Here is a 12,109-nt window from a genome sequence, read left to right on the forward strand (position 1 = left end):
TATTGCCATTTAAATCTAACACTGAACTATTGGCATTGACCTTAAACCCAAAGTGATGATATGAAACTTTTTATTCTTTCTCTAACTTCTAACCTCACAGTACAGCAAGGAGTTAATATTATAACATCTCACAGTACTTTAAAATATGATTTGATCAAATTAGGAAAGTAAAGTATTTATGTCCACTCACAAACTTTGTCTTCTTTATAAGCTTAGCCCATTTTCTGTTCAATTTTTTCAATTCTCCAGAAACAGCTGATCCCACTTCTGCATTGCTGGATTCAATCAAAAAGTTTCCAGCTTCGTTCAAGGAACCATGCCGTGAATTCCAAGCTGCCAAAGTTTCTGGGGATATCTAAAGGACCATGTTAAAAGTCATATGATGTTTATGGTGCATCAATAATTTACAAAACAATTTCAATAACTGCTGGAAAAAATAAACCTACCTTCTTAAGATGGTCTTTTCGAGTCTCTTCCAGCCAAGATTTTAGCAATTGGATATTCTCCATATAGATGGCCCAAGATGATAAAACTTTTTTTAAGATATCGTTCACATTGTTAATGTACTCTCTGCACTTGGAAATCTGAACTTCTGTCATCTTAAGCAATTTGATTGTTTCTTCAGGATCAATTTCTAAAATGTTTTAAAATATTAACATCATTAACCATTTCTACAGTTGTATACAAAGACCTTCCTGGTTCATTTATACAACCAGAAGCTGTAAGCAGCTTTTACAGATCAGAAATCAAGACTGAAAGAGAACACCTTGCACAAGGTAAGTAAATACGTCATTGGGATGAGACTCAATCCATATTTAACATACAATTATAACTCATTTCTTGCATTTTATATATATAAATGAACTGCAGTTAAGTAAATTTGCCATAAGGATCAAGCCTTCAGCCTATATTTAATGAAATTGTCTCACTTCATCTTGCCATTCAAAACCATTCTTTTGTAGGCTCCCATAAGATGGAAAGCACTTACATATCTACTAACGAGGGAATAATAGGTATACAATATGTTTCTTCTGTCCCAAATAACTACCTTATAGATGAATCAAATCTTATTAATACAGCTTAGTGGCTCTTAGGGTACCAGTCATAGATAAGCAAATTCAAGAAACAGGCATTCAGGAAACTTGTCAGTGTTTCTTCCCTATCTTACACCAAACGAAACCATGTGGCGTTATTTAGTAGTTTTTCCTGAAAGCCCTTCCTTAAGAATTTAGGAATTCTTCCCACTTCTAAGGCAAGTTGTACATTCCCTTGTTCTCAGGAAAATATTGAATATATTTTGGGGTTCCACAAATTGCTTTCATTAAATGCTTATTACTGCTACAACAACAACAAAAATCACTTTATAATGAAAACAAGAACACTTGGGAGAAGATGGGGGTCATCTTTTTGAAAAGCTAAATTTGTATCTTAGTGAGGACAAGCCCAAAGATCTCATGACAGTGTAACAAATGCATGTCCTTGAATGTTCAAGATTCTAGTTATTCCATTAGAATATAGAATAGAGCTGGAAAGGACTTTGGAGCTCTTCTAGTCCAGCCCATTGCTCAAGCAGGAGAACCTATACCATCTCAGACAAGTGACTGTCTAGCCTCTTTTTAAAAATCTCGTGATGGAGCGTCCACAATTTCTGGGGGCAAGCTATTTCACTGGTTAATTGTCCTCACTGTCAGGAAGTTTCTCCTTAATTCCAGGTTGTTTCTCTCTTTGATCAGTTTCCAACCATTGTTCTTGTCCTGCCCTCTGGTGCTTTGGTGAATAATGTGACCCCCTCTTCTTTGTGGCAGCCCCTCAAATATTAGAATACTGCTATCATGTCTCCCATATTTCTTTTTTTCTTTAGACTAGCCAAACCCATGTCCTGCAGCCGTTCTTCATATGTTTTAGTCTCCAGGCCTTTGATCATCTTAGTTGCTCTTCTCTGATTTTTTTCCAAACTCTCAACATCTTTTTTGTGATATGGTGACCAAAAGTGGCTGCAGTATTCCATATGTGGTCTTACTAGGGTTTTATAAAGCAGTACTAATACTTTGCGTGATCTTGATTCTATGCCTCTGTTTATACAACCCAGGATTGTATTAGCTTTTTCGTTTGCTGCTGCACACTGCTGGCTCATGGTCAAGTGATCGTCCACTAGGACTCCAAAGTCCCTCTCACAGGTCTCGCCCAATCTATACTTGTATCTTTGATTTTTCCTGCCTAAATGTAAAACTTTGCCTTTGTCCACACTGAAATTCATTTTGTTGGATAGGGCTCATTGTTCAAGTTTGTCAAGATCTTTTCGGATGCTCAGTTTGTCTTCTGGGGTGTTGGCTACTCCTGTCAGTTTGATGTCATCTGCAAATCTGATGAGTTCCTCATCAATTCCCTCATCTAAGTCATTGATGAAGATATTGAAGAATACTGAGCCTAAGACGGAACCTTGTGATACCCCACTGCTTATTTCTTTCCATGTGGATGTAGGGCCATTGAGGACTAGTTAGTTCCTTACACTTCCTTTGCTCTGTCTCTAGCCAATATTCACTATTCAATACCCAATGAACTCACTTCATTCTTTAAGACTGTTTTCAAGAAGGAAAATATGTCCTCTAACAGTTCCCCTTCTCCCATTTTTTATATGCCCTTAAATCTTAAAGTTTTTTTAAATGCATTGTTGTAATTCTGGCTCTGTAACAATAATCCTCACAGACCAAGCACTGAAAATCAAGGGAATGACTGGACAGAACCACTGTGATGTTTATGAATTCTTACCCAAATTAGGAGTCTGTATCATTTTGTTCTTCTGTGCTTCACATACTTGCAATGCAGCGTCTAGTTGACTAAGAAAACCATTTTCTTCAACAAAATTCTGCCCCAAAATAAAATAACACATTTGTTTAACAAATGTTTGCTACTGTAGAGAATTAGAAGTAATTCAATTTGAGATTTACAGATTCTCTGATTTTATGTGGATCAGATGAAACAGACAAAGTAAGGGATAAAAACAAGGAATCTGCAGAGGTGGAGGAGGGTGAGAAAGAATTTTAATAATTAAAATGTCCATGAGAATAACATGATGAAAGAAACAAAAAAACCCTCATCCAGGACAGTTTGTACCATGTATTAATTTTGAAATATCTGACAGTCCTGGAACAGATGATCTCAACTGAAATTTAACAAACAGTTTTTAAGAACAGCAGGACTTTGTACAAGCAGTTCAAGAATGAATAGTCTTCTCTGCCTCTTAAATCACCAACAACACTGTCAAGGTTTAGACCTTACAACATTTGGCAAGTCTTCCTTCCTTCTTTGGAGAAACAAATCATGGTTTTTCTCAGGCCTCTTATTAAATGTTTGTAGATTTACACTGACATCTGCTGGACGTTCATATAAGAATTAAGACTGATATGATGGGAATTTCTGATGCAAAAAAGCAATTTTAAAATGGGAGAGATAGTTGAAACCTTCAAGGACAGGGTTGTCAAACTGGCGGCCCACAGGCCAGATGTATCATGGATAGGCCACGCCCACCCTGCTTCCGCTAAGGCAAAAAACATCGCGATACATCATGTGATGCAATTGAGTTTGACACCCGTGTTCAAGGACAAAAAGCAAGCAGTTCAAAAGCTGTTGACTTGAAAAGGGAGGAGGAAGGAGCCCAGTATTTAAAGCTTAGACCAGTTCATACTATATGAACGCTGGCTGTGGAATTCTGGGAGTTGAAGTCCACATGCCTTAAAATTGTCAAGTTTGGGAAACACTGCTATATAGGGCAGGATTCCTGTAGACTGCTAGATGCTGCATTGCTTTGTTCATATGGGTTTGTAATACTCTGCAATGAATGTACTTATCTGAACTTCTTGGGTCTGCTGGGGGATGCATTGCTGAGAAGGAGTTTGTCATATCTATAAAAGGCCTTGACAATATATATATATATATATATTACTTATTTACAATGCAGCTAAAATATGGCACTTATAACATGCTAATTCCATAATGCATATTTGGATGAAAATTACTTGCTGGTTAAAGTACTGGCCTAGAAACCAGGGAATTGTGAGTTCTAGTCCTGCCTTATGCATGAAAGCCAACTGGGTGACTTTGGGCCAGTCACTCTTTCTCTCAGCCCAACCCACCTCACAGGGTTGTTGTTATGGGAGAAATAGGAGGTGGAAGAAGTATTATTTATGTTCACTGCCTTGAGTTAATTATAGAAGTAATAAAGGTGGGATAAAAAATTTAATAAGATTAAAATGAATAAATAGTATGTACAAAATCTGTATGGGTGCCTTTAATTTAACTCTTTAGTCTCTTCTGCATAACTATCCAAGAAGCAACTATAATGCTTACATGCCAGTCTAATAGCAATAACTCCACAGACTCCTTGGTTTCAAACTTGATATGCCAGATGTTCAGTTTAGATGTCAGTTCGTTGAAGACAGCTGAGCTGGATGAGCAGTAGTATTCCACAGTTATGCTGAAATGTTCAAGTTGAATTTTGCTGAACCTGAAAATAAACCCAACATCTTGTCTATAAAATGTAAGACAAAATCAATGAGCCTGATCTGCACTCCACAAGACATACTGTGATCTAGAAAAATGGATAGCTTTTTACCAGCTAAATAAGTTGATTCGTTTTTATTATCAACCAATTTACAGATGTGTTAGGTTGAACTGGGAACAGGAAATGCTGTGATCTCCAAAATTACTATACTTTGAAGGACACAACTTACAACTTGGATGGAAAGAACAAAATCCACAAATGCTTTCAAAATCACTATGTAAAAAATACTTTGCTTTTAACATGGGAAAAGATAGAAATGAAAATTTATATGAAAATACCAGGATGGATTTCAACAATGGAAGTATTTGTGCACCCAAATTTAATTAATTATGAGAAATTTGTAACTTAGAGATATTTTGAATACTGAAAGGAAACTACAAATTAAACAAGAACTGAAAGAAAAGGGCACTGAGCTATCATGGTGGCCACACTTGCAAATGCAAATGTGATATGAGAAAGATCCCAAAACTATGTTTTTTATAAAGACCAGATAGTGTTTGACCAGATAGTATTGATTTAAAAACTTTATACATTTTTGTTAAACCTGAAGATGAAAGATGAAGAAGTCAAAGAAATAATGATAACTTGCGCAAAAAACTTTGGGCACAATGTAGAGTTAGAAAAATGGCAAAAGGTTTGAGAGAATTATGACCAAGAAGAATGATTTGAATACCGAGAGGAAATCAAGCTTAAATAAGAATTTTGAAAAGACATAGTGACTTAACAAGATGACTTTTACAAATACAATTGAAACATAAGTTAATTAGAAAAGATGTTATATATGGTTGTCATTGTTATTTGTACAAGCACAACCTTTATATCCAACCGTGTATGCATTGAAAATATTAAGAATTATATTTATCTAATGTTGACAAAGGAGAATACCATTGGAAGAAGGGAAGATCAAAGAAACATACTATTAATCAGTATATTGATTACGGAATTATAGAAATTAATCATTATTGATTTTTTTAAAATGTATGAACCCAGACATGTTGTTTACTAAGCACCAAAGATTGTTACTGTAAAAAAATCAATAAAATACATTTTTTAAAAAAGAAAAGAAAAATGGCAAAACTTGCGGGAAAGAAACTATAAAATAACAAGGGCAGCTACCTATAAAGAAAATGTATATAAAATGTTTTATAGATGGCATTTACCACCTGCAAGGTTAGCAAAAATGTTTAAAACATGTCTAGCAACTGTTGGAAATGTAAGCAAAAGCCAGACATGTACTACCACCTTTGGTGGACATGCCTTAAAGCAAAAAAATTCTGGTCAAAAATACATATGTGATTAAAGAAAATGTTAAGAAAACATGTAGACTTTAAGCCGGAACTACTTATTTTAGGTATAATCACAGGAAACTATGATAAAGAACGTGTATATTTAATATTACATGTACTAACAAGCAGCGAGAATTACATTTGCACAGTATTGGAAAAATGAAGAAACACCAGCCGAAGAAGACATAATTAAGAAAATTCTGGACTGTGGGAAATGGACAAGCTCACATTGAAAATGAAAGGAAAAGAAGATACAGAATACTTTCAAACATGGGATACTTCTTACAAAGGCTAGAAAAATGGAGTAGAGAGTAGGAATGGAAGTTGTATTATTATTAAGTTAAATATATGTGGACCCAGGCAACACATTGTTTACTAAGCACTAAAGATTTGTAATTATAAAAAATTAATAAAATATTTTTTTAAAAAAAGGAAATGCTGTGATATGATCATGGTAGTGCAGGAATGAAAGAATACAGCTGAAGAGCAGAAGAAAGTGCTACAAATGCTGGACCGATCCAAGACTTTAATAACTACATGAAGTCTTGGAGGACTTTAAAAGACCCATGGCAATTAATATAAGGAACATTGAATCAGATGGATCAAGTCTGATTCAGAATTAAATATCTTCATATATTTATAAACTGGATACAAAAATATGAATGACAAAAGTCAGGAAATTGGCATTATTTCCAGCAACAAAGAATGTAGGAAGAGCTGTGTTGAATCAGGTCTGGTGTCCATCTACATTTTGCTTTCTATTAGCTGGATTTGTACAAAGTACAGGTGCTTAATCAGATCCTTTAGAGCACCATTGGCTATGTTTGCCCACATTCCTGGTGAGCTTAATTTGTTTTAAACTTCGTTAATTAGTTTTAACTTTGTTTGGTAAAAATTCAGACTATTGAATTAGTTTATATTACAAAAGGTTATATAAACCCCCAAAAACAAGTTAAGCATGTTATACCAATCCACTCACTGTAGTCCAGGTAGTACTTTCAGAGAAACCACAAGCTCGGCTTAAAAACATGCTTTCTTGATCATGAGGAGAATAAGACCACACAATTTGCAATGTAAATATATATATATATATATATATATATATATATATATATATATATATATATATATATACACACACACATTGCTTACTGGTATACACTGCTTAGAGAGTGCTTGCACTTAAAGCGGTATATAAGTCTCATAAATAAATAAATAAATAAATCTGGAGGATATCAGGTTGTGGGAAATGCGTATGAGTGTCAATAAGAGCAGCAAAGATGCCCACCATCAGTCTGCAATTAGGCTACTAAATTTCATGAGAATACAATTATATTTAGCTGAATGCAGCAACTGAAGGAGGAATTTGACATCACAAACCTTTTTCTCATTTCTTCCAGCTTCTGAGCTGGAACTAGCAGCATTCCAGCATTATCTCTATTGTCAAAGGACTGTAGGGTTTCCAAATGTTGTTGAAAACTTTCCATCAAATTCTAAAAAGCAGAAGCATTATTCACAAATGTCTTATAATTAAAGCATCATTTATACTGTATATGCATTTATTTTCCTAGCATTTTTTTAAAAAGATAGCAATAGGCTAATAAATTTCTTAAAAGAAAAGTATCATTAAGTAATTACGGAATATAATAATAATAATAATAATAATAATAATAATAATAATAATAATAATAATAATAATAATAATAGTAATGACTCGATAGGTAGACAAAATGCCAAATCCAGTCTGAACATCTGGCTGACTGTGCAATGATCCATAATAAAAAAAAGTTGGAGAGACTTTGGAGGTCATCAAGTCCAACTCCCTGCTCAGGCAGGTAACCCTATACCATTTTGGACAAATGGCTGTCCAGTTTCTTCTTAAAAACTTCCAGTGTTGGAGCATTCACCGCTTCTGGAGGCAGGTTGTTCCACTGGTTAATTGTTCTAACTGTCAGGAAGTTTCTCCTTAGTTCTAGGTTGCTTCTCTTTTAGTTAGTTTCCACCCGTTGCTTCTTGTCCTGCCTTTTTGGAAAATAGCTTGACTCCTTCTTTGTGGCAGCCCCTGAGATATTGGAATACTGCTATCATGTCCCCCCTCGTCCTTCTCTTCGTTAAACTAGACATACCCAATTCCAGCAACCGTTCCTTATATGTTTTAGCCTCCAGTCCCCTAATAATCTTTGTTGCTCTTCTCTGCACTCTTTCTAGAGTCTCAACATCTTTTTTGCATCGTGGTGACCAAAACTGAATGCAGTATTCCAAGTGTGGCCTTACCAAGGCATTGTAAAGTGGTATTAATACTTCACGTGATCTTGATTTATAGAATGGTTTATAGAATGGTTATAAAGACAGATCCTGAAATATTGCATCTTTCTTTACTTAAAGAGCTGACCATATTGTTACTGAACAATATGAGGTAACATAGCTGAATATTACATTGCTTTTATTTTATTTTATATTATAGTGCACCCTGAAATATATTATTGGCTGCTGTAATTCTTGGGCAGCTGCCAAAAGCCCCAAAACCCAGCAGATCCCACTGAGTATGCCTGGTGAGTATGCCTGGTGTTGCATTTACCCACAGAGATAATATTCAGAGCAATGCTAGATTTGGTCACCCTTTATATCAGGGGTGTCAAACTGCCGGCCCGTGGGCCAGATGTGTCATGGCAAAACCACGCCCGCTCCATTGCCGGCAATGGCAAAAAAGTCACAATACATCGTGACATGTATGTGACATTGCGAGTTTGACACCCCTGCTTTACATGTTACACTCAATAGCACTAAAAGGCTGAATGAAGTCACTGTTTAAATGTTTTACTATGTCTGATCCAGCATAAAGAATGTGGGAAATGTCAAGAGTTTTGGCTTATCTCAAAATGTGAGTTCAACCAATCATTTGAAAAGCAACCCCAAATCTATCAAAGTCATGCAATGCATCTTAAAACTGTATATACTAGCAGACAAACTGCAATAGAAATGCATGCTTATTCATTTGAAGTTAACCACATTTAGTTGATTTGCCTTATTTATTATATTTATATACCACCCATCTCACTCTTTGAGGTGAATGTAGGAAGCTTACAAAAATGGTTCATGTAAGTTGGATTTACTTGATAGTTTAGATTCTTATTCTATTATATAGTGAACCAGATATAAGCTTGTGGTCCTTTTTTCCTCAATATTATTCAGTTCCCCAAATAAAAGGCACTGCTGATTGTATTACAGTGTTAAAACGCCCTGATGCTTGCTTTAAGCAAGGCATATATATAAGAGGATGATATATTTTACTAATGCATATTAGTAAAAGGAATTTTGGCTGGTGGGGTCTAGGAGAAGAGTCTTCTCTTCTGTGGCTCTTGTTTATTATTATTATGTTTATTATGCTATAAACTGCCCACGAGGTGAGAGGTAAATACATTTAATCAGTAAATACATAAAAATTAAATATTTTACTTTCCTTAACCAACCTGAACAGCTCTCAATTTTTCTTCAAGGGCAGCTGTTGCTTTCAAATGATCTTGAGAAACTGGTAGAGTGTGTGCCAGATGCTGCTCTGTTTCTTTGAGCCATGCTTCAGTGGCATCTAGAGGTGGAGGTAACATATTGTCCAGCTTTGCTTTCCATTCGTTCATCTAGACAAATAGATCAGAGAAATGCCATTCATGTTGATTCTTCAACTATTCATACTTTATATCACAAAAATATACCAGCATATTGCTTAATCAGAATAGAGCTGATAGGGACCTTGGAGGTCTTGTAATTCAACCCCTGCTTAAGCAGGAGACCTTATTACTAGGGGTAGTCAACCTTGGCTCTTTTATGACTCGTGGACTTCAACTCCCAGAATTCCTGAGCCAGCACAGCTGGCTCAGGAATTCTGGGAGTTGAAGTCCACGAGTCATAAAAGAGCCAAGGTTGACTACCCCTGCCTTATACCATTTCATACAAGTGGCTGTCCGGTCTCTTCTTAAAAATCTCCAGTGATGAAGCACCACAATTTCTGAAGACAAGCTGTTCCACTGGTTAACTGTTCCCACTGTTAAGAAGTTTCCCCTTCAACTATTCATACTTTATGTCACAAAAATGTACCAGCGTATTGGAACCACTGTTCTGATGGAGCAGATATGTTACCCCTTTATCTGGCAAATATTATATTGCTCCCATCTTTGCTTCATATTTGTGTGGCAGGAAATGTGTTCTCATGAAAGCCAGATGTTCAAATGCATGAACAAGAAATCTTTTACAACAACAAAATAATTGCAAATTCCTTTAAATATCTTAATGACCTGATACAATAGGTTATCCCAGGCTTCCTTCATCTCCGAGTAATCTTCATTCAGCTCTGACCCTTTTCTTTTAGATTCCAGAATGGGAATGAAGGCCTTTTTTTCTTCATTAAATGCTTCTGTAAATGATAGCACTGCCTAAGGATTTAAATTGATATTTAAAACTGTAAGTGCACTCAATATACTTAAGATACTTAAAAGAATTAGGGATATAGAACATAGTATTTAAATGGGACTGGGTACAAGGATAGTTTATCTCTGAATAAAAGATGCTCAAGTGAACAACAGAATATTCACATAATGAAATTAACCTAATTATATCTTTTACAAAGTTTCTATATCTGGGAGTTGGGCTGTTTATACATTTAATAAATAATTTGCACACTAAAATTATATGCAAAATGAAATAAGATTCAAATAACAGCTTATTCCACAAAAACTAACCAAGCTTAAAATCACTCACTAGTTGTTTTAATACCACTACAAATAATCCTTGATAACGTGACCACAATCCTTTGACTAAAATTTCTGTTGCTAAGCAAGACATTTGTTAAGTGAGTTTTGTTCCATTTTACGTTTCTTGCCACAGCTGTTAAGTGAATCACTGCAGTTGTTAAGTTAATAACACAGTTTTTATGTGTATCTGACTTTTTCAGTGACTTTGCTTGTCAGAAGGTTGCAATCCTGGAACACTGCAACCATCATAAATACATGCCAGTTGCCAAGTATACAAATGCTGAACACATGACCGTGGGATTCTGCAATGGTTGTAAGTGTGAAAAATGGTCCTAAGTTATTTTTTTCAGAGCCATTGTAACTTTAAATGGTCACTAAATAAATTTTATTTTGATTAAGTCCTATTTTGAGCTGCATAAAAAGTAGAGAAGGAATAGTTTTGGGTGCTGCCTGCATCCCACGGATGGGGCTTCACTTGTTTGCGTGGACCGGTTGCTGGCATGCCGCGGCCCAGTACCAGTTCATGGACCGGGGTTTGGGGACCTCTGCCCTATATGATTTCAGACAAGTGACTGTCTAGTCTCTTCTTAAAAACCTCCAGTGATGGAGCGCCCACAATTTCTGAAGACAAGCTGTTCCACTGATTAATTGTCCTCCCTGTATGTGGCCTGAATCACAGTTTGCTGTCACAAAATGCAACCATGTCTAAAAAGAGCACAGAAAGCAAAATCCGAAATCTTCATTTCATAAAAAGTTACCAAAAAGGGCTCAGTTGTTAACATTTGATATTTATTACATTACTGTAATAAACAGTAATGTATCCTCCAAAGGATACATTTACAAAGTTACTTACTTCAAACTTCTTGTAGAAGGATGCATTCTCTAGCTCAGTCAGCAACTTTGTTAACTTACATTCCTGTGCATTGAGCCAGCTCAAGGTCTCTTTTATTTTTCCCTAGAAAGCAGAACAAAAAATGTATATATTGCACAGATACTCCTGTTTGCATTGTTACAGAAAATAGTGTTTTGTTAATCTTATTCCCAGAGATCTTGTCCTTCATAGACTATTTTGCAAACACCTGTGAAATATATTTGCTTCTAATTCATATGACTTGTTTAGTTTTAGCTCAGCAATTTGTTTGACCCCAAACATTGAGTGTTTACAGCATAATTCAGCATTATCTGTGACTGAGACCCCTATGCTTCAACCAATAAACATGGCTAAAATAAACCACTGTTTAGCATGTGATATAGTGTCCAAAATATATCAAACTGGCTGTATTCATATATTGCACTATAGCAATAACACTTAGACTTATATACCACCCCATAGAACTTCACAGCACTCTCTGGGTGGTTTACAAAGTCAACATATTGCCACCAACAATCTGGGCCTTCATTTTACAACCATGGAAGAATGGAAGACAGAATGAACCTTAAGCCCTATCAGGATCAAACTCCAGACTGTGGGCAGAGTTTGCCTGCAATGCTGCATTCTAACCACTGTGCCACCCAGA

At 35.7% G+C, this 12,109-nt stretch overlaps 1 protein-coding gene across 10 annotated transcripts in view; it reads right to left on the reverse strand.

Moving 5' to 3' along the window:
• Window positions 1-12,109, reverse strand: part of SYNE2 (spectrin repeat containing nuclear envelope protein 2) — a 224,697-nt gene that overhangs the window by 169,545 nt on the left and 43,043 nt on the right. For all 10 annotated transcript variants that reach the window (XM_039319483.1, XM_039319485.1, XM_039319484.1 and 7 more), the window contains 8 exons: window positions 11,446-11,547; window positions 10,137-10,274; window positions 9,318-9,482; window positions 7,228-7,340; window positions 4,348-4,504; window positions 2,770-2,866; window positions 447-634; window positions 191-355 (listed from right to left, as the gene is read on the reverse strand). In XM_039319483.1, coding sequence (XP_039175417.1) covers window positions 191-355; window positions 447-634; window positions 2,770-2,866; window positions 4,348-4,504; window positions 7,228-7,340; window positions 9,318-9,482; window positions 10,137-10,274; window positions 11,446-11,547 — 1,125 coding nt within the window. The remainder of the gene's footprint in view (window positions 1-190; window positions 356-446; window positions 635-2,769; window positions 2,867-4,347; window positions 4,505-7,227; window positions 7,341-9,317; window positions 9,483-10,136; window positions 10,275-11,445; window positions 11,548-12,109) is intronic.

Source organism: Crotalus tigris, unplaced genomic scaffold, assembly GCF_016545835.1.
Source record: "Crotalus tigris isolate CLP2741 ecotype Arizona unplaced genomic scaffold, ASM1654583v1 scf7180000023598.3388751, whole genome shotgun sequence".
Lineage (NCBI taxonomy): Eukaryota > Metazoa > Chordata > Lepidosauria > Squamata > Viperidae > Crotalus > Crotalus tigris.